General features: G+C 45.0%; 2 protein-coding genes and 1 long non-coding RNA gene across 3 annotated transcripts; 2 read left to right on the top strand and 1 right to left on the bottom strand.

Moving 5' to 3' along the window:
- Positions 1–629: 629 nt before the first annotated feature.
- LOC131749744 (solute carrier family 25 member 53) lies at positions 630–9,776 on the bottom strand. Its single transcript, XM_067024369.1, has 2 exons — positions 9,580–9,776; positions 630–2,437 (listed from the first exon to the last, which is right to left on the bottom strand). Exon 2 carries the CDS (start codon positions 2,424–2,426, stop codon positions 1,506–1,508), a length of 921 nt encoding a protein of 306 aa, XP_066880470.1. The 5' UTR covers positions 2,427–2,437; positions 9,580–9,776; the 3' UTR covers positions 630–1,505.
- LOC136793482 (uncharacterized) lies at positions 9,714–22,240 on the top strand. The gene is made up of 3 exons (XR_010838772.1): positions 9,714–10,192; positions 19,058–19,135; positions 20,952–22,240. It is a non-coding gene; the product is annotated as an uncharacterized lncRNA (long non-coding RNA).
- LOC131749743 (zinc finger CCHC domain-containing protein 18-like) lies at positions 10,930–12,523 on the top strand. The gene is given in 3 exon segments (XM_067024368.1): positions 10,930–11,065; positions 11,242–12,146; positions 12,149–12,523. Coding segments are annotated over 3 exon segments (1,368 nt in total). The 3' UTR covers positions 12,476–12,523.
- Positions 22,241–23,173: the final 933 nt, after the last annotated feature.

The following is a 23,173-nucleotide window of genomic DNA, read 5'->3' on the forward strand; positions in this document are numbered from 1 at the left end:
GGCAGGTCTTAATGACAGTGAATCAATAACATTATCTTCATGTACAAGGGACAGCACCCTGAGGATAAAGACCATATCACAGCTTGATAATCAATTCAATAATTTAGCCAACATTATTGAGCACCTAAGCACAATGGGAGATTTAAAAATGTATATAAGAATCCCTGCTTTCAAGGAGTTTTACAGTCTAGTAGGAGGTATTGAAGAACATCAAGAACACAAGACCACATGAAATCAGTGACATAATGGAATCAGTGCCACATATGAATATTGGAGAGGGGCATCACACGAGACTAATGTCACATTCAGTTAAGGGCAATCACATTCAGTTAGGGATAATCAGAAAAGGCTCCTAAGAGAAGGTGGCATATGAGCTGGGCTTTGAGAAACTGGAAGGATTTTGGCAGACTGGCATGTGGAGAATGGGTATTGTAGGTGGAGAAAATAGTGTGGGCCAAAGCATGGCCATGGGTAAGCTAGTCACATGTTTGGGGAGGGAACAATAGTCCAGTTTGGCTAGTATATAGGATCTATGTAAGTGGGAATGGTGTGATAAAATGCTACAAGTTTTATGGGGACCATATTTTGAATGGCTCTGAATGACAGGCTATAATTTCAGATCTTTAACTTATGTCACAGTAACTATATTTATCCACAGCAATAAAATATGCAATTATTTATGAAGAGATATAGTCATTTCAGTTCCAGATTTCTTAGGGAAACTCAAGTGGTTTCTAGGCAATGTTATTGCCTTGCTATAAAAAATGTCCCAGCATTTAACACCAATCAACCTATAGTAGAATTTTCTATTCTGCATGCAACTAAACCTCTTCCCTCAAAGTCTATTCTTCCCATCCATCCAGGGACCACACTTCTTCCCACTCCCACCTGTTCTTGTGGCACATGATCAGTTGAGACAAGTCTAACTCAGGATTTCCAGCCATAACTGCTACCCTGAAACTAGTACCCATAGCCATGAGAAGTGAGAGTGGTGGTGGCAGGAGTAGTGAACAATGTCATGAAAATGTAGCCATCTGAGAAAGTCTATGGAATCCCCATCCTAAGAGTTAAGCTTAGTTCTCTGAAATTGGAATTCCTGGTCCTCCACTCAGTTTGGTCCAGAGGACAACTGGAGGGGTCCCAGAACTCACAGTGCCTAATTAAGGTCATCTTAGAGTTTCCTCTTATTCACATCTTTTAGAGTCAGTGAATTCCTTAAAGGAATGACATTTCATGTGGGTTACAAGTTACTTAAAGGCTTTCTGGGTCTGAGCCTGTTGAAGCTGTGGATAGACCGGGGTGAATTTCTTTTGCTAACCAAGGAACACTGTTGGCTTTGTCTTTGCCCAACAGGCTGGTAGTTGGGAAGTTCTCGAGTGCACTGACAGTTGAAAGATGCTAAAGAATAGTTGTATTAGGTGACCAAGCTAAAGAAGTAAGCTATTTAAACCAACCCAGGAAGGCTTAGAATAACAAGTTGCCATGGTCACACTGCCTGCAGCTAGTCAGTCTTTCAGCTCTTTCCTGGAACGATACCTCCTCTGGAGGAAGTCATGGATAGCAGTAGTGATGCCCCATGTCACGCTGGACCTTAGGATGACCAGGGAACCTCCACGGTAGATCAGGAACACCTTTCGGCCCCGAGTGTCCCACACGTCCTGGGCAGAGGCCCACAGGCTTGGCATGCTCTGCCAGCCAATATGGGACTGCATATTGGCAACTAGCACAATCAGAGGATACAGAACTAGGCAGGTGATTGTTCCATTGACACTCCCAGACACCAAGGCAGGAACCCAATGGGGCAGGCCTTGCTCTGCCAAGCTATCCTGAATGGGATCCTTGAAGGAGAAATACAGAGCACTCCCCAGGCTGTTCCTGAGAAGGACAGGCCAGAAACCGCGATAGTAACCCAGTGACAGCCGCCCCCAAAGCCCATAAGAGTGGAATTCCTTGAGAATGCTGAAGGTGCTGGGAAAGCGAGCTTGCTTGCGACCATCCTGGAGCACATTCTGCACCCTTTCAAAGGGGCTGAGTGCCACAGCCTCTACTACACCAGACATGAGCCCTGCAGCCCAGCGGTGTCCCAGGGAGTGTGGCCCAACAGGGGAGAGACAATACAGCAGGCTATCATAAGTCCCAAACAGCAGAGTCCCTTGCAACGTCTTGGAGAGAAGAGGCGGGTAGATTCCCCGGTAGAAGTATTGAGGGCCTTCATGCCAAAGCTGCCGCACAGCCTCTGACACCGCCACAGCATGGATCTGTTGCCGGAACACAACCTTATAGATAGGAAAGGTCAGAAAAGTAGACATAAAGTTGGAAACGGCCCCAAGGGTGTAGGCCTGGGAGTGCCAGCTTCTCTTTCCTGGAGACTCTGTTCGTGTCCAGTGCTGAAGCTCCTTCCCAGGAGAGTGGTTCTGTTCCCCCATGCTGAAGATAACTGGGTGCAGAAGGAAGAGATTGGCAAGAGTGGGAAAAAAAAGAGGTTAGACTGACCAATGAAATCTGTTGGTGAGCATTTTCATTGCTTAGTTAGAAACAGAGTTCCAAGAAACTCAGCTCTAAGGAAACGAGCAACTTGGGGGGCCAGTTTCTGAGAAACAAGTGCACTCTTAAGAAAGAATTCATCCACTTTAAATTAAAACAAAGGCAGTGAGTTTTGCTGAACAGAGACACCTCTACAGTGTTTTTCTGATCCAGCAAATACTCTCATATTCAAAGAAGGTTGAAGAAAATAAAATTGGGAAAGGAGGGCTCTGAAACCTTACTGCATTCATCACATGAAATCTTGCATTTGATAAACTGTTAAAATAATAAGTTGCTATTCTCTTTCCAAAAAGTGGCACTATCTTGTAGAGACAGAAGGCATTCAAAAGTTGTAGTGCAGTACTTTCTCTAAAAGTTGGTAGTAAATTTTGGGAGCAGGGAATCTCCTTGCCTCTCTTTCTGCAGATTCCTGACGATGTGGTAGCTGTTTCATGGCAACACCCTGCCCCCATCTCCCAGTTGAGGAACAGAAAGATTAGCTGTTCCTGGAAGTTTAGCATGAAAAGGCTCCGTACCTGACAGTTTCCAAGCTTAACCTTGTAGACCTGTAGATATATAACAGTGCAGGGCTTCTCAGTGTACATGCTACTGACATTTGGGGCCAGATAATTCTTTGTCATAGGTGCCTGCCATGTGCATCATGCAATGTTTAGCAGCATCCTGGCCTCTACTCACTGGATGTCAGTAGCACAAGTTGTGACCTACCCAGCTCTGACAGACAAAAATATCTAAAAACATTGCCATATGTCCCCGGAGGGTAGGGAGGAGGTAAAATTGCCCCTGGTTCAGAACCACTATACTAGAGGGAAGAGGCCATTCAAGGATTCCAAAATATTGGTCCTACCCCAGAATGGTCTGGGGCAGATGGAGATGTATGAAAGTTAACTGGGGAGCCAGGGTCCATGAAGGAAATTTGGGATCAAGAAGAAATGAATGCTCACTGCAGATCTGAGAACCTGAGAGAGTTTGTCAGAAAAAAACACGGGGTGAGAGGACAGGGTGTGCTGTGCGGGGGATGGCGTGTGGAGAAGAGGAACAGGAAACTGTGTGGGTAGGGGAGGCAGGGATAGGGGAACAGGGCATGATGGTCGGGCAGGGGACTCACATCTAGATCGACAGGAAGCCTGGTCGGAACTGCAGACCCAGAGGTTTCACAAAGAACCCTGCGCTGTGTGGTCCCAAGAGGAGAGGAGTGTTGAGGCTCTAATTACGCTAGCCTGTTCAGCTGAAACAAAGGGGTCCCTCAGGCTGAGGCACTGAGGGAGGGCTAGAGGCCAGGCACTGCAAGAAGCCCACTGCAGCCTTCCCTGGGCTGCCGCACTCAGAACCTGCCTTGAAGCGCTTCTCCTTCCAGAATCACCCCCCTTAAGCTCCTCCCTGGTTCTTGTTCCTGCTCCATCCATGACTCCACAACTGACCTTACAATCCACCTCAGCCACAATCTCTCTAGGTGGAGTGGGGTGGAGCCAGTCTACTGTGCTCTGCCTCCACCCCTCCCCCACCCCCAGCAGTCCAGGTGTGCCTTAAGCCTCAGCTCCTTAACCCTCATGGCCAGAAGGAGGCTGGGAGAGCTCCTCTGCCTTGGACCCTTTAGCTGAGAACTGGCCAGGAGCAAAGGCTCAAGAGGCCCACTCCTTGCATCCCTCTGGGGCACTTCTGGGCCCCTGGCAGCCACTTCCATCTCTGGAGCCAAAGGGGACCCCTCCTGCATGCCTGGGCAGGAGGTAGCTCCAGTCAGGCCCTCAAAGCCACAGGGGCACCTGATATTACCCAGCATTTCTACCAAGGATTTCTTCCCCAAGTTTTACCTGCATCTATGCAAGGTCAGGTAGGGAGGGAAACGTTTGTTCCCCCTTCTATCTCAGAGTGCAGTAATGTTCCTCTTCCTCCCCACATTTTCCTGAGTAACCTGTAAGCATGTGTTGATTGACTGCATAGGGAGGGCTGACTTAGCAGAAAGAAAACTGGGCTAGAATTTGGCAGACCAGAATTCTCAGTGCCAGTTCTCTTATCAACTTCTTATGTGACCTTTAGAAATAAATTGACATCTTGGAGTGTAATGCATCTCAGTTGTAAAATCAGCAGACAGGGAGGAATGCTCTCTAGGCATCCTCATACTGTGCATGTGGCAGGCGGCTGATGTGGGGGAATTCAGGCCAGTATTTGACGGAGGAATTGTGCTTTTTCTATCCCTGGTTCCTTCTGCCATTTTTGCCAGTCGTTTTCAGGGATTAAAGCTGAACAATAATTTAGAAACCATTTACCTTAAATATGTCATCATTTTATAAATCTAATTCTTCCTGTTTTATGGGGGAGGGGAGTCTACTTTACTGCCATGTGTTTTTTCCGTTAAAATGCCAGCCTTTGGGGGCACACAGACCTAAGCCTGAATTCTCCCTCTACCACTTGCTTAGTTGTGTGACCTTAGGCAAGACACTTCCTCAGTCTCAGTTTCTTCAGCTACAAACAAAGTACAATAGACCTCCCTCAAAAGGTTGTTGCAAAGATTAACAAAATAAAATGAGATAAAGTGGTTGACCATCTCTGGCATGGTGGCCTCAGTAAACAGTATTTTTTTAAAAAAGATGCTTCCCGACCTCATCATCTGTGAGGATGCTGCAGACACTCCTGCAGGATACTCAGAACCAGATGAAGTGGTATCTTGTGTTCACATCAGAGGCAAGGAAGACCTTTCTTCTGTGAATGCAAAGGTGTTATAGAAACAATCCAGGACAGCCTGGCCCCTTAAACAAGAATTTCTAAATAGAGGCCACAGAATGAGTCTGGAGTCAGCCTACAGCAGTTACCCCCTGGACCCCATGATGTGCCTCCCATGTTAACAGCCTAGTAAAGTAAGCCAAGGGGATTCCAGACTCCCCTGGCCAGTCTAGTCCAGATGCACAGCTTGCATGACTGCGCCAAGATCTAGCCCTACATTTCTCATTCATTCCAGCATCCTTCAGCCAGCTCACAAACACATATTGATCATCTACGAAATCACTGTAGGTAAGTCACTGTGGAGGCAGAGGTGAACAGGACTTGGCACCTGCCCTCGAGGGCTTGGGAATCTAGTGGGGGAGACAGGTCAACCATGAGCTAAACTATCCTGGGAGGTAAAATAAAGCGTACACTAATCAAGGTCAGAGCAAAACGTAAGAGCAATTTATTTCACCTAGGATAGGGAGCAGCCAAAAATTTTTCTGAGGAGGGGCATCTGACTTGATCCTTAACCAGTGAGTAGGCTCCCGTTAGGTGGAGGAGTGACGGCAGGAGTTCTAGGCTGAGGAAGAGGCCTAAGGCACAGATGTCTAAAACATGAGTGGTACCTGGCTCTGGATACAGGCTGTGGGAAGAAGAGAGATCTGTGGGTGACAGAGACAAGCCAATGTAAAATGAGGGCCTTGTTTGTTTTCCCCACTGCAGTGCATTATAGAATAAAGATACAGCCTCTGGAGTAAGACAGCCCTGGGTTTGAACTTCACTGTGCCACTTCCTAGCTTTATGACCTTGGCCAAATCTCTTCCACTCTCTGAGCCTCAGTATCCTTATCTGTAAAATGATTGTCATGAAGGTTTCATGTTATGAAGTATATAAAATGCTTAGTGCTTTACCCAGTATACAAGTTGGTCCATAAATTATATTAGTAGCTTGATTTAAAAAAAATGAGATCCCAGTAATATAGGTAAGATCACAACAACATTGTTTTAAAAGCTGAAATCAGTCTAATGCACTGGGTCATCTGCAGAGTACATTTTAAATTGTTTGTTTGAAATGAACCTATCTATGAAACAGAAACAGAATCACGGACATAGAGAACAGATTGATGGTTGCCAAGGGGGTGGGGATTGGGAGAGGGATGGCGTGGGAGGTTGGGGTTAGCAGATGTAAGGTTTTATGTATAGAATGGATAAACAATGAGGTCCTACTGTACAGCACAGGGAACTATATTCAATATCCTATGATAACCCATCATGGAAAAGAATATATAAAAAGAATGCATATATATGTATAACTGAATTACTTCGCTGTATAGCAGAAATTAACACAACATGGTAAATCAACTATACTTCAATTTTAAAATATTGATAAAAAATAAAATGAAGGAAGATTTTTTTTTAAATTTCTTGTTTGGAAGACAACAGAGAAGAGTCCTTCATGGGCTTTGGAGTCTGACAGCCCCGGACAAGAGTCCCAGTGCCTGCACTTACAAGGTGTGTTTACCTCCCTGAAACTCAGTTTTCCTCTCTGCAAAATGGGATAACAATGCCTGTCTCAACAGCGCTGCTGAGAAACTTAAATAAGATAACAGATGGAAAGTTCCTGGCACAGAGGAGGCAGGCAGCCAAGGGCAGCTATTGTTGCTTCAACTAATAGCTTTACCTCTCTAACCTTCAGGCTTTTTAGGTTTCTTTGTTGAAGTTGGAAAATGTGGTCTCATTAGAGCCATGAATTGGAACACACTCCCACACACGAGGCCAGAGATCAGGGATGCCCTATATCTAATTGGAGCTAGCTTAGCAAATCCTCCTCCCAGTCTTGCAGGAAGAGACCCTCACTTTGTTCTAATGGCCCAATCCAGGCACCGGTACACAATCTGTTTCCTTCCACTATTTTCTGTCAGAGCTATAAGATCTATTCTTTGTCCTATTTGATCCCACACCCACCAGGTCCAACTGCAGATCACCTACTTTGGCGATGAAGCCAATTAAAACACAGAATAAGAATCTGCAAGAGACCCAGGGTCAGATGTCATGATATTGGGAAGCAGAAGCAAGAGTCTGAAGGAGACCCTAGAGCTGCTGCTAGCATCACGCCTGATTGTTTGAAGTGAGCCTTCTCTTTACTTCCTCCACCCTCCACCCTCCAACTCTCCACACTCTTCCATCCACGAACAAGCCCACAGTCCTCAGATGGAAGGTGCTTCATCTCCAAATGTGTATTTTTTGTGTGTGTGTGGTATGCAGGCCTCTCACTGTTGTGGCCTCTCCCGTTGCGAAGCACAGGCTCCAGACGCGCAGGCTCAGCGGCCATGGCTCACAGGCCCAGCTGCTCTGCGGCATGTGGGATCTTCCGGGACCGGGGCACGAATCCGTGTCCCCTGCATCGGCAGGCGGACTCTCAACCACTGCGCCACCAGGGAAGCCCAAATGTGCATTCTTTACTCCAAGGAACTCTAGGTATTGAGGTAGTCAATAAGAAAGCAGAAAGGAGAAGGTGAAGTACGCAGGTTGAAGACAACCCAACAGCAGTCGAAGGGCATCAGATTGTTCACTTGCGTCGACACATCAGGAGTCAAGAACAATCCCTGAAAGGGGCCTCCTAACCACAGTCTACCTAAGGGAAGTAAGACCTGCTCTTCAAGAACCAGAAATCATGGAAAATGGTACAGATTTCTCTGCCCCTGGCTTCACAGCCCATTCACTCTGGACAGCCCTGCATGCCGTTTCCATGGAGTTGCTCCTTCTCTGGGGCCAGTGATGCCAAATCCAGCAAAGGAGAGGTCCCCTCAAGAGCTCACAGAAGGGCAACCTAGCAACGTGTCCTCAAGCCAAGAAATGAAAGAGCTATATCAGCGGCAGAGAGCTGTAGTTCGGGGGTTAGGTCAAATTGTGTTTCATTTCTCACACTTCTTCCTCAAGTACAAGTTGAGAGAGAAAATGTTAGTCAGAAAGATTGTAGGGGAGTGGTCCTTAACCATTTCTGGGCCACAGACTCATTTGAAAATCTACAAAGCTAAGACTCAGAAGAATATACAGAGTCCAACTTCTAGTCTTTGCAAACAATTTCAGGAAGGACCCTAGATAGGAAACTCTGCTCCAGAGTTACATTTCACCACAGATATGGTAGGGACAGATACATTGGCCACAGTCCCATTTACTTATTACCACCAGCATAACGTGGTGTCTCCAGCAGTTGTTCACAAACCTCTCTACACCTCAGAATTAACTACAGCACTGGTTAAAAATATAAATCATCCTCCCCAGCCCTAGTCCTAGTAAATCCGAATCCCCCAGAGGTAGAGCTTAGGAATCTACATTTCTGAAAGCTTTTCAAAATGATTCGGAGGCAGCCAGCCTTGTACCCATACTTTGGTTAACAGCATGGATTCTGGTGTCAGGGAGACAGGATACAAGTTTTGGCTTCACCTTGTAATTTCAGGCAAGTCATTTCACCTCTCTGAGTCTTATCTCCTTTGGGAGTCATAAGATGTAAAAATAACTTTTTACTTAAAGAAAAAGGAGGCAGCTTGTTGTAGTGTAAAAACGAGAAAGAAAAGTGCCTCAGTTTCCTCTTCTGTACAATAGGTACCATAAAAGTTCCCTACCTCTTCCCCACTGCCTCCCCAAGCCCTCTCTCAGCACTATCGGCACACCAAGACTGCTGTTGAGCTGGTTTAAGACCACCGGCTTAAAAAATGCCCCCAAGGCAGATCAGCGGGGCAAATCGTTGGCATCTGGAGAACAGACTTGGGTGTAAAACCGGATGCTGATACTTATTTGCTGTATGATGTCGGGCAAGACGCCTAACCTTTCTATGACTGCTTCTTCATCTGCAAAATGGAGATGATAGTCCCTGCTCACCAGTTCTATATAGTAGTTCCAAGTGGGCCTTCCCATCTCCACTTTGGCTTTGGCTTTTCTCAACTAACCCTCAATCTGAGAGTAGAGAGGAGTGTTTACAAGGGGCAGCCTTTGAAATCAGTCAAGTCGACTTGGGTGTGAGCTCGTAGCTCTGCACTTCCTAACCATAGTGAGTGGATGCTTAAGTCCCGTCTCTGTTAAATGGGCATACTGCTACTCCTTCACAAGGCTGCTGAGACGAACAAATGAGATGTCCGTGCGAGCGCGTTTGCACGCAGAAAGCGCTCAGTAAATGATTTTCCTCCCTTCCCCCTATACAAAGGTGAGGAACTCTTATTGTTCACTTGATTTCTGTCCCACCTCGTGTTGAAGGCATCCGGTCTCAAAGCGCGGAGGACCACAGAGGTGTAAGGGGAGAAGGAGAAAGGAAGCGAGGGGGAAGCAGCAAACTCACGGGTAAAATGCAAATCGGCCCAGTCTGAGAGTCCGAGCTGGACTTGACACCGCACCGGCTCCCGCGCCTGTGTGCCTCAGCCCCAGCCAGCCGTCTCCGCCTTTTTGCTAGCAATGGCCTCGGGCAGGAGGCTGCGCGGGGAGGCCGCCCCCTCGCCCCGTTGATTGGCCGCGCCGCCCGACTCATCTTGCTCTTTTGTCTCAATGGGCAGAGGCTAAAAGAAGCGGCGGCTGCTGGGAGGGCCCAGCGGGTGGGCGGGGGCGGCCGCTGCTGCCTTGGGAACCGCGCTGCCTCGACTAGGCTACCCTTAGCTGGGCGAAGCGGCTCCGTCTGGCGGCTCCGGGTCGCTCAGCGGCTGAGGAGGCGTCATAATTTTCCCCTGCAGGGCCACGGTGACCGGAAGGCGGCACCCACAGCTGTCCACGCCAGAGCATGGGCTGCTGGTAAAGAAAGGGGCGCGATTGCCAGGACCGGAGAGAGGAGGGAATAGCCCCATCAGGACTGGGCGGCTCCCCGTTTGGGGAATCCTGGACTGCGAAGCAGGGGAAGGAGCACTCCCGCGACCCCACTGCGCTGAGGAAGGAGGTGGGCTCCACTGGATGCTGCCGAATGGGTAGGATTTGCCAGGATTGGCGGGAGGGCGTTTTCAGGAGGTGGTAATGGGGCGGGAAGGGTGGGGGGAATCGCAAGCTATCTGCCTTGAACCTCCTTTTTATCTCCTGGTCCCTTCCTGGTGAGGGATATGTGGGTGTGCGTGTCCAACTCCCATTCCCTTTTTCCGTGGCAGGCCATCAAAGCCGAATCCGAACTTGAATTCTGTGCGGCTGATTGCGGAGCTGGTAGGCCAACGATTTCCCGGGGTGGGGTGTGGGTAAATCGCTTTGGCTTGTATTCACAAGGTGGGAGAGGGAATTTTCCGTCTGGCTACAGCGGAGGAGGGGTCAAGGGAGCAGGATGAGGGATGAGACTGCTTCTGACCCTTCCCTGCCCTCCACGATGGTCCTGAGGACTGGGATCTGCAACTTCATATGGACAGAGGTAGACCTACCTTGGAATCGAGCTTTCTCACGGAGGCACCTGTTGCAGAGACTGAACGTGAAATAAAGGCGCACACTTGTTTCTGAGCTCATATAAGAATCTTGAGAAATAACAGGGCAAACTTTGAGAAGGGGGTGTGGCTGAGACATGAGACCATGAGTTTAATGGAGATCTTACTTGCTACCACAAATCTGGGAGACTTAGACCATTGTACTCTATTTTCAGAGCCCAATATCGGCTCCACATACTGACTATTTCACCTAGAATTCTAAGCAACAGTTGCTCTCCCACCTGGAGGACTGGCAGGAGGGGATGGTTGTAGCTCTGAAAAGCACCCTGCTAGCACGGGGACACCCATTAGCTCCTGAGGGTTGTAACTGCCAGTTTCCTGCAGGATACTTTCAAGGCAGTCGACAAATGGAAAATGTACCTCAGGGTGTTCAGGAAGGTAAAGAAAGCGACCGCAGAATGCTTTCCTGCAGTCTACTACCTCACTGACCCCCCCCCCTTTTCTTTACAGTCCCTACTGAGATACAAGGAAGGCAGAGTCCAGAAACTTTGATTTGGGGATTTCTCCTGCGGATTAGACTTTTCTAAAAAGCCTGAGCATTTTGTTATATTCAGATAAACGATCATCATCCATCGTGGCTAGCATCATTGCACATGTGGGTAATAGCCGGCGGCAGAACACATCCTTGCCACCTTGGGCCCATTCCATGTTGAGGTCCCTAAGGAGGAGTCTTGGTCCTTTAAGGGTCAATATGGCAGAAAGAAACATGAAGTTGTTCTCGGGAAGGGTGGTGCCAGCCCAAGGGGAAGAAACCTTTGAAAAGGTTTGAAAGCCCCAAGTCAATGGGGCTCTGCCAGATTGGAATATGTCTGAGGAGGAAAAGCTCAAGCACTTGATGAAAACCCTTAGGGACCCCGCGCAGGAGGTCATGCGTTTGCTGCAGGCGGCCAACCCCAACCTAAGTGTGGCAGATTTCTTGCGTGCCATGAAATTGGTGTTTGGGGATTCTGAAAGCAGTGTCACTGCCCATGGTAAATTTGTTAACACTTTGCAGGCACATGGGGAGAAAACCTCCTTTTATGTGATCAGTTTAGAGATGCAGCTCCAGAGTGCTATTCAGGCAGGGATCATAGCTGAGAAAGATACAAACCACACTCGCCTGCACCAGCTCCTTTTAGGGGCTGAGCTGAATGGGGACCTACGCTTCAGGCTGAAGCATCTTCTCAGGATGTATGCAGATGATCCGGGGTGGCTTCCCAATTTCCTGGAGTTAATCAAGATGATAAGGGAGGAAGAGGATTGGGATGACACTTTTATGAAACGGAAGCGGCCCAAAATATCTGAGCTGATCATGGAGAGCGCAGCAAGCCCTGTGGCATTTCAGGGCCCCCAGCCAATAACCATCAGCACTGCTGATTGCGACGTGATAGAGGTAGATGATACCCTCAGTGACTCAGATGAGGATGTGATCCTGGTGGAGTCTCAGAACCCTCCACTTACATCCATAGGTGTCCCCCCACCCCCAGAGTCAGGGCCAGACTTCAGGCTCAAGTACTGGTCATCAATTCCCTAAACAGTTCCCAGGCTCAATCTCCTTCTACCAGTAGTGGTTCTGCATATAAGAATGATGGTCCTGGGGATATACGTAGAGGCAGGAAGAGAAAATATACAGTCCGCTGTTCATACTGTGGTGAGGAGGGCCACTCAAAGGAAACCTGTGACAATGAGAGCAACAAGGCCCAGGTGTTTGAGAATGTGATCATCACCCTGCAAGAGCTGACACATACAGAGGAGAAGAAGTCGAAAGAGGTCCCTGGTGAACACAGTGACCTCTCTAAGCCACAGTAAGGAGCTAGACCCAGCCCTAAGTGAACGCTTAACTGTATTCAGAGACTGGTGATGGGGAAAACAGGGGAGGGGGTGGGGGAGGCTTCTATGTGCATGAATTAATCCACAAAGTGACTTTTATTGGGGAAGAAGAGGTTGTGAATACCAGCAAAATGCAGAGGACAGCCTGACCTCTGTCCCTGCTCCCCCTTCCATCTGCCTAAGGATCTATTCTGTGTGTGTGTCTATTTCCTTGATGACTTTATTCTTTTTGTGAAAGGAGTATAAGTCATTGTTAAACCTTCAAAAAATGAAGGAAAATACAAAAGTAAAGTAAAAATTACCTGAAACTCTCCATCCTTGTATAACCATCGTCAGTCCTTGGATAAATGTCCTTCTAGATATTTCCCTATTCCTGCGTACCGAGATAGATAATAGATAAAAGTGATCAAATGTAAGTGCTCTTCTATTCTGTGTATTTTTTCACCAAGCAATGTATGTTGTGGATTTTTATGTCAATTAACATATATAATCATCAAGTTTACTGTCTCTGTGTGTGATATTACTTTTAGGAATATAGAAGGAAAATAATAAGAAAACTAGATATAGAAACTATAAATGGGGGAAGCTCATACTGTGAAATGGTGGTTTATCAACCTCATTTAAGATGAGGAAAAGAGAAGCTGAGAGGAGCTGACTATCTTCCAAAGAGTCCCTTATCACAACTGACCTTTCTCCTATATCACAGAGTCAAATTTGCACCCACTAGTTCATAACGACCCAATGCTTTCTTAGCTAATGCATCTTGAGAAATCTGATGATAGGACAGGGTGGGAGCAAAAATGAGAAATGGGTATTTCAGGGGCTCCATTCCTGTTCACTTTGGAAAGGGGTGGTTCTCCCTTCCCTGTGCAGATTCCCTAGATTGCTGCTACTACTGCTTCTGGACACCACCTGGTGGCAACAACAAGACTGTCCTTTGGGTTGACACTACCCTCTGGCTCCTCCCCAATTACAGAGAAAGCAGCTACTTATGCGAGTTCAGTACCAGGAGGCTTGGCAGGGCCCAAGCCTTACCCTAGCTACATGCTAGGGGACACCAGAAGCCCAAGGACTCCCAGCTAACCTCCCCCGACCCAAGAAATGGGAATCACCAGGGAAAGATGAAAAGCAATCTGGATGCCAGGGCATGTGAAAACACGGGAATTAGAAAGCCAGAAAGCCCACATATCCTTTCAGAACTGAAGGCATTAATAGGGGAGAAACCTTCCTGGACACCTGATCCTGCCCCATCTCATGGCTTCAGATTGGAGATGATTTTTTAAAATGACTTACATGACCTCAGTCCTTGAGGGTCCCATGTTCTTTGTAGATATATCATTAGTTCCTATCCTTGTGAACAGGACAAGGTTGGTAGGGGGATGATTTCATTTAAGTCAGGGTGTGGAGTGCAATGAATGCAGACCTGAGGGAGTTTGTCAGGAAAGAACATGGGGTGAGAGGACAGGGTGTGCTGTGCGGGGGATGGCGTGTGGAGAAGAGGAACAGGAAACTGTGTGGGTAGGGGAGGCAGGGAGAGGGGAACAGGGCATGATGGTCGGGCAGGGGACTCACATCTAGATCGACAGGAAGCCTGGTCGGAACTGCAGACCCAGAGGTTTCACAAAGAACCCTGCGCTGTGTGGTCCCAAGAGGAGAGGAGTGTTGAGGCTCTAATTACGCTAGCCTGTTCAGCTGAAACAAAGGGGTCCCTCAGGCTGAGGCACTGAGGGAGGGCTAGAGGCCAGGCACTGCAAGAAGCCCACTGCAGCCTTCCCTGGGCTGCCGCACTCAGAACCTGCCTTGAAGCGCTTCTCCTTCCAGAATCACCCCCCTTAAGCTCCTCCCTGGTTCTTGTTCCTGCTCCATCCATGACTCCACAACTGACCTTACAATCCACCTCAGCCACAATCTCTCTAGGTGGAGTGGGGTGGAGCCAGTCTACTGTGCTCTGCCTCCACCCCTCCCCCACCCCCAGCAGTCCAGGTGTGCCTTAAGCCTCAGCTCCTTAACCCTCATGGCCAGAAGGAGGCTGGGAGAGCTCCTCTGCCTTGGACCCTTTAGCTGAGAACTGGCCAGGAGCAAAGGCTCAAGAGGCCCACTCCTTGCATCCCTCTGGGGCACTTCTGGGCCCCTGGCAGCCACTTCCATCTCTGGAGCCAAAGGGGACCCCTCCTGCATGCCTAGGCAGGAGGTAGCTCCAGTCAGGCCCCCAAAGCCACAGGGGTGCCCAACATTCTCTGACTTTTGTAGGTTTGTAGCCTCCTTTGCATCCTTCTCTAATTTACCCTTGGAGGGAATCTGCCCACTTATTTATCCTAGATTAAAATATTACTCTTTCTCCTCACCTTTTCTCAATTTTACCTTATAAACACTTGTTGAATTATTTACCCAAATAAAGTTTATGCTGTCATAATTTCTTTCGGGGACCAAGTAGAGTAAAGAGAAAAATAAATAAATGCTACACCTACCAGGGCCTTCCTTTTCACTGGACTTAGCTCGGGGGTTCAGTATAGACCACTGCTTTGAAATCCTCTAATTCATTCCTTTTTCTTCCCGCCCCCAGTCCTTCTCTATGTCATATGAACTTGAAGTTGTCTAAATTTTTATTTCACCAAAATGATGCATACCCGGTATTTTATTTCACTTTGTGTGACACTGTCTTTTCCTTATTTGGGAAGTATGTATTTTCCCTATTTGGAAGAGATGGGAGACCTGGGCATTCAGATCAGTCTGAGAGTTATAGCCAAAAGAAAGCTTTTTTTTTTTTTTTTTTTTGTGGTATGCGGGCCTCTCACTGCTGTGGCCCCTCCCGTCGCGGAGCACAGGCTCCGGACGCACAGGCCCAGCGGCCATGGCTCACGGGCCTAGTTGCTCCGCGGCATGTGGGATCCTCCCGGACCAGGGCACGAACCCGTGTCTCCTGCATCGGCAGGCGGATTCTCAACCAACTGCGCCACCAGGGAAGCCCAAAAGAAAGCTTTTAAATAATTTTGTGTCTGATAGCCTTCATTTAAGATTATGGATTTTCTCCCTTCCTTTTCCCCTTCAGTCTCATTAGATGCTAAGAGATGAAATGAGTCTTTTGTCAGGAGAAACTAGCCTTTGAATGACCTTTTGTTGCATTATCTCCCACTTTCTAGATACTATCTTCCCTTGGTTTCCATGACACCTGTCTCAGTTCCCCCCCCAAGATCTTTTTGGTGCCTCTTTCTCAGTCTCCTTTGCTGAATTTTCTTTCTCTTCCTGATCGTTCCATAATAATAGTGATAAAAATTAAAATCACCATAACTGTGATTTATTGAAAGCTTATTACATGTCAGGAACCCTTTTTCTAAGCCCTTTAAATGCAGTATAGCTCTTTAATCCTCATAGCAACCTCAGAGGATAGCTATTACTATTACTTTCTATTTCTAATTTACTATTAATACTAATTTAATTACTATTAATTGCCACATATTTAGATTACCACAGGGGACTAGATATATTCCCTGTGCTATACAGCAGTTACCCATCAGATGTCCATTTTATACATAGTATCAATAATGTATGTGTGTCAATCCCAGTCTCCTAATTCCTCCCACCCCACCCCTTTCCCCCTTGGTATCCACTCATTTGTTCTCTATGTCTGTGTCTCTATTTCTGCTTTGCGACTAAGACAATCTATACCATTTTTCTAGATTCCACATATATGCGTTATTATACAATATTTGCTTTTCTCTTTCTGACTTACTTCACTCTGTATGACACTCTCTACGTTCGTCCACATCTCTACAAATGACCCAATTTCATTCCTTTTTTATGGCTGCGTAATATTGCATTGTATATATGTACCACCTCTTCTTTATCCATTCTTCAATCAACGGACATTTAGGTTGCTTCCATGTCCTGACTGTTGTAAATAGTGCTGCTATGAATATTGGGGTGCATGTGTTTTATTGAATTATGGTTTTCTCTGGGTATATGCCCAGTAGTGGGATTGCTGGGTCACATGGTAGTTCTATTTTTAGTTTTTTAAGGAACCCCCTACTGTTTTCCATAGTGGCTGTATCCATTTACATTCCCACCAAGTGTATGTGAGGGTTCCCTTTTCTCCACACCCTCTCCAGTATTAATTATTTGTAGATTTTTTAAATTTTTGTGATATGCGGGCCTCTCACTGTTGTGGCCTCTCCCGTTGCGAAGCACAGGCTCTGGACGCGCAGGCTCAGCGGCCATGGCTCACGGGCCCAGCCACTCTGCGGCATATAGGATCTTCCCGGACCGGGGCACGAACCCGTGTCCCCTGCATCGGCAGGCGGATTCTCAACCACTGCGCCACCAGGGAAGCCCTATTTGTAGATTTTTTGATGATGGCCATTCTGACCGGTGTAAGGTGATACCACATTGTAGTTTTGATTTGCATTTCCCTAATGATTAGTGATGTTGAGCATCTTTTCATGTGTTTGTTGGCCATCTGTATGTCTTCTTTGGAGAAATGTCTATTTAGTTATTCCGCCCATTTTGGTTTTTGGTTTTTTTTGGGGGGGTATGCAGGCCTCTCACTGCCATGGTCTCTCCTGTTGTGGAGCGCAGGCTCAGTGCCCATGGCTCACAAGCCCAGCCGCTCCGCGGCATGTGGGATCCTCCCAGACCGGGGCACGAACCCGTTCCCCTGCATCGGCAGGCGGACTCTCAACCACTGCGCCACCAGGGAAGTCCCATTTTGGTTTTCTTTTACATCTTATTTAAAATTTTTCTTTTATTTTTAAAATTTTTAAAATCTTTATTGGAGTATAATTGCTTTACAACGTTGTGTTAGTTTCTGTTGTACAACAAAGTGAATCAGCTATAAGTATACAAATATCCCCATATCCTCTCACTCTTAAGCCTCCCTCCCATCCTCCCTATCCCACCCTTCTAGGTCATCACAAAGCATCAAACTGATCTCCCTGTGGTATGCAGCAGCTTCCCACTAGCTATCTATTTTACATTTTGGTAGTGTATATATGTCAATGTCACTCTCTCACTTCGTCCCAGCTTCCCCTCCCCCACTGTGTCCTCAAGTCTGTTCTCTAGGTCTGTGTCTTTATTCCTGCCCTGCCACTAGGTTCATCAGTACCATTTTTTTAGATTCCATATATATGCATTAGCATACGGTGTTTGTTTTTCTCTTTCTGACTTACTTCACTCTGTATGACAGACTCTAGGTCCCTCCACCTCACCACAAATAACTCAGCTTCATTCCTTTTTATGGCTGAGTAATATTCCATTGTATATATGTGCCACATCTTTATCCATTCATCTGTCGATGGACATTTAGGTTGCTTCCATGTCCTGGCTATTGTAAACAGTGCTGCAGTGAACATTGTGGTACATGTCTCTTTTTGAATTATGGTTTCTCAGGGTACATGCCCAGTAGTGGGATTGCTGGGTCATATGATTGTTCTAGTTTTAGTTTTCTAAGGAATCTGCATACAGTTCTCCATAGTGGCTGTATCAGTTTACATTCCCACCAACAGTGCAAGAGGGTTCCCTTTCCTCCACACCCTCTCCAGCATTTATTGTTTGGAGATTTTTTGATGATGGCCATTCTGACTGGTGTGAGGTGATACCACATTGTGGTTTTGATTTGCATTTCTCTAATGATTAGTGATGGTGAGCATTTTTCATGTGTTTGTTGGTGATCTGTATGTCTTCTTTGCAGAAATGTCTATTTAGGTCTTCTGCCCATTTTTGGATTGGGTTGTTTGTTTTTTTGATATTGAGCTGTATGAGCTGCTTGTATATTTTGGAGATTAATCCTTTGTCAGTTGCTTCATTTGCAAATATTTTCTCCCATTCTGAGGGTTGTCTTTTCATCTTGCTTATGGTTTCCTTTGCTGTGCAAAAGCTTTTAAGTTTCATTAGGTCCCATTTGTTTATTTTCATTACTCTAGGAGGTGGGTCGAAAAAGACTTTGCTGTGGTTTATGTCAAAGAGTGTTCTGCCTCTTTTTTCCTCTAAGAGTTTTACAGTGTCTGGTCTTACACTTAGGTCTTTAATCCATTTTGAGTTTATTTTTGTGTATGGTGTTAGGGAGTGTTCTAATTTCATTCTTTTACATGTAGCTGTCCAGTTTTCCCAGCACCACTTACTGAAGAGGCTGTCTTTTCTCCATTGTATATTTTTGCCTCCTTGTCATAGATTAGGTGACCATAGGTGCATGGGTTTATCTCTGGGCTTTCTATCCTCTTCCACTGATCTACATTTCTGTTTTTGTGCCAGTACCATACTGTCTTGATTACTGTAGCTTTGTAGTATAGTCTGAAGTCAGGGAGCCTGAATCCTCCAGCTCTGTTTTTCTTTCTCAGGATTCTAATTGCTTGTTGATGGTATATAGAAATATAATTGATATTTTGATATTGATTTTGTATGTATGCTGATTTTGCTAATCTCTCTTAATAATTGTGAATTTTAATTTGTAGCTTCTTTAGGATTTTCTGCATACACAAGCATATCATCTGCAAATAATAACTGCTTTATTTCTTCTTTTCCAATCCATATTCATTTAATTTCTTTTTCTTGCCTTCCTGCACTGGCTAGGACCTAGAATGCAAGACATGGTGATGGGGAACATCCTTGTCTTATTCCTGAGCTCAACGCACTTTGAACAATTCAACAGTAAGTATGACATTGGCTACAGGGTTTTGATATACCATTTATCAGAGTAAAGATGTTTCCTTCCATCCCTAATTTACTAAGTTTTAAAAATCTTCAATGGGTGTTGAATTTTATGAATGTTTTTCTGTATCTTTTAAGATGATCACATTTTCCCCTTTTACCTATTAATATGTTAAGTCACATTGTTTGGTTTTCTAGAAAGAAAATAACCAGGAATCCCTGGTAAATCCAATTTGGTCCTGATTTATTATAATTGCTAAATATTGTTGGATTCAATTTGCTAATATGTTTTAGGATTTTTATATCTATGTCCATAAGAGATATTAGCCTGTAATTTTCCTTTCTTGTAATATCCTCATCAGACTGTGGTATCAAGGATTTGCTGGCCTAGTAAAATTAGTTGAGGAGTACAACCTCTTTTTTTCTATCCTCCTTTGGTTTTCTCCATTTACAAACAAGGAAAATGAGGTCCAAGGTGTTTTAAGTAGATTATTTCTCATATCTGTATTATATTCAATTACTTGCTAATAACCATGATTTATTGAACCAGACTCCTTATATACCGTTATTTCCAATGTTTCCCTATTATAAACCTGCTGAGAAGAGCATCCTCATTCACATACAGATTTGCACATGTAACCACTACTTCCTGAGGATACATTCCTAGAGGTACAGTTGTTGAATGAAGGACTATGTTCCACAGGAACCGGATGGAAAGGTGGCCCATGGCATGACCTACTTTGGTAGCACTGGCTCATATTCAGGGCCCTTCCTCATTTCTTAATGTGCTTGTAATACTCTTTAACTCTGAGCTACTATAGACTTTAAAAAAATATTTATATTTATATTTATATATAAAAATACTTATATTTATATTAAGACCCAGCCATGCTGGGTCTTAGTTGCAGCACATGGGATCTTTTAGTTGTGGTATGCGGGATCTTTAGTTGTGGCATGAAAACTCTTAGCTGCAGCATGTGGGATCTAGTTCCCTGACCAGGGATTGAACCCAGGCCCCTGCATTGAGAGCATAGAGTCTTAGCCACTGGACCACCAGAGAAGTCCCTATAGACCTTAATATGTAATATTTACAGGTCAATTAGCTCTAAGAAATCACCAAATTACTTAAATATTCAAACCGTTTGGGGAGTTGTATTTTAACTTTTTTAATGGAACTTTTGAAAGACGCACAAAGTGTAGAAAATGGTATAATGAACGCCCATGTTCCCATCACCAAGCTTGAAGAATTATCAACATTTTGCAACTTGTTTCTTCTATAATCCTTTATTTTTAATGGGGTATTTTAAAGCAATTACTAAACAGCATATCAAATGGTATAATTCTTCTGTACTCTATCTATAGTTATATCTCCCTTTTTCCATTCCAAATATTTTTTTTATTGGGATAAAATTCGTGTAACATAAAATTTACCATTTTAAGTGTACAATCTAGTGGTATTTGGAATACATCCATTTTTGAAATTTCTCTTTATTCTCAGTACATTTTTCCCAGAGGTTTGTTTACTAGTCTTTTGGAGATATTCACTTTTGGTTTAGCTGACTTTTCTATTGTTTGTTTTCTACTTCATTGATTTCTACTCTTATCTTTATCGGATGTTCCCTTCTACCTTAACTAAATTATTATACTGGACATTTGCTGCACATACTTTCAGTCTTTTTTGCAGTCTTCATTTTAAATATACACTTTGGCTTTAAATTTGCTTTTGAGTACTGTTTGAGGTGCATTCTACAAGCTTGGCTGAAAATCAGATCTTTCATTATCATTCAGTTCTACATGTTTTATTATTCATTTCCAGCAGATGGAGGCACTTCTTTGGCTGAAGACCAATGGCAGATTTTAGCCTCAAGACAGACACAGGCTTCTGTAAACTTCTAGATCCACAGTCCCAACCACTTTATCGTCACCCTTGCTGAATACCACATCTTGAGGTACTCAACCAAAATAAAAGGGTGATCTCACTTGCGTTTTCTGGAATGAGACTACATCACCCCCTTCTTTGTTTGGCTACCCTAAATCCTCCTTTTGTGATAACACAACTACCCTCAATGACATATGGATGAAAAAGAAGATAATTACAAGTTTCATTTCAAGAAGGATATGTTGCTACACTGTATCAACTAAACCATGTTCCTCAATCCATCTTTTGGGAGTTGGGCACTGGATGAGCTGTTTGGGCACTGGCTAAGCTCTTTGAGATGTGATATAGTGATTCCAATCTGAATACTGTACTTTGTGTAAAAGTGGCCAGTCAGGTTGCCTATGGAGGGGTTGGGTAGTTGGATCAAGAGAGGAGGGACTTGATTTGGGCATTCTTGAAATCCTGGCTCCTTCCCTTACAAGCTGTGTGAACTTGTGCATGGTAGTTAATTTCTCTGTGCTTCAGCTTCCTCCTTGGTAAACTGGAGTAATAACAGGAAGTCCCTCAAAGGGTTGTGGTGAGAATTAAATGTGTGAGCATTTGCAAAGTTTTAGAGTGTCTGGTACATTTTAAGCACTGTGCCACAGACTACCATCATAACTGCACCAAACGCTTCTCTCCAAACTTTCTGAATAGGCTTGTAGACGGATTACCTAAGCCCTCCCTCTCAGCCTCTTCACAGGGAATTTTATTAAACTCAGTAGCCTTAGGCTACTTTACTCATGTGAAGTGGGGAGAGAATAAAAATTCTGTAAGAACCAAATAATTCCCCTCAGAACAGGAACTGTCTTTGCTTAGGAATACACCTGCAGGGATGCTTGTTTAGCTGGCGAGGTGAGTGAGGCTCTCTGGAACCAGATGAAATGGCCTGGGTCTAGAGGAATATAGCAGCTATACTTCTCTACAGAAGGAACTCTGGAGAATGGGAGCTGCTAAGCCAGGGAGGTGAGGGAGACCAAGGTCCAGGAAGGAGGCTGAATGGAAGAGAAGTTTGAGTGAAACTGCCTTGAGATTCTTTTGTGTAATTTGCTGACTGGTTAATTTGTTTATTAGTTGGCCTTTAAAAAATATTTGTTTTAACATTGTTTAGTGTAGCATATGCTCAATTAAAATGAAACAGCTTTCAAACACAGAAAGAAACAAAGTAAAAATGAAAGCTACCCCAACTCCCTGCTTGTCTAGTCTGGTGTATGTTCTTCCAGATCTGCTTTTACACAAACACAAACATATATGTTCTTGTTCTTTTATATAAAATTCAGGTCATATCAGGCACTTGGCTCTGAGATTCTCTTTCATGTTGTCTGCTGTGTTGGGATGAACTTCCTCCACTCTCCCAAACCTTCAGTGAGATCCTGCTACCTGCCTTGTGCTGGCAGATATTTAGACTAGGTCCTTGATTTTATCAATGGTTTCTCTCAGTGAAAGGGAAAAAATATAGTTTTACCTCCCTACATTCATATAATGATATTAATACAGCCACTGCTCATGGTGCCCCTACTCTGTGTCCAGCAGTCTCTTCGGTGCTTTACTTCAATTCTCACATCACTTTCTCACAAGCCCTTGTAAGTCAGTCCCGCTATTATTGCATGTGGGTTCACAGATAGAGGACTTGAGAGGCCCAAAAGCTAAATAGAGGAACAATAAGTAGGAAAATATACATATCAGAATCAGGACTCAGACCTGTAGTGTCTCTTTAAATCTTTACAGTGACCTTATGAGGGAGCTGTCACCACAGAGGAGGCAGAGGGAGCCGTCACCACAAAGGAGGCAACTAAGGCTACTGAGTTTACAGAGCAAGATAAAGCCCCTGAGAAACTACCAGTCCTCTCGTTTCATAGGTATATCTCTTCCTGCCAAACTGATGAAAGCAAGCAAGCGAGCAAAGATCTAAATGAATGGAGAGACATGCAGTGCTCATTGACTAGAAGACTCAATATAGTAAAGATGTCAATTCTCCCCAAAGTGATCTCTAGATTTAAAATAATTAGTATCACAATCCCAGAAAGATTTTTCATAGATATAGACAAGCTTATTCTAAAATTTGTGAGGAAAAGCAAAGTGACTATGATGGCTAAAACAATTTTGAAAAATAAGAATAA

The sequence above is a fragment of the Kogia breviceps genome, unplaced genomic scaffold (assembly GCF_026419965.1).
Source record: "Kogia breviceps isolate mKogBre1 unplaced genomic scaffold, mKogBre1 haplotype 1 scaffold_394, whole genome shotgun sequence".
NCBI lineage: Eukaryota > Metazoa > Chordata > Mammalia > Artiodactyla > Physeteridae > Kogia > Kogia breviceps.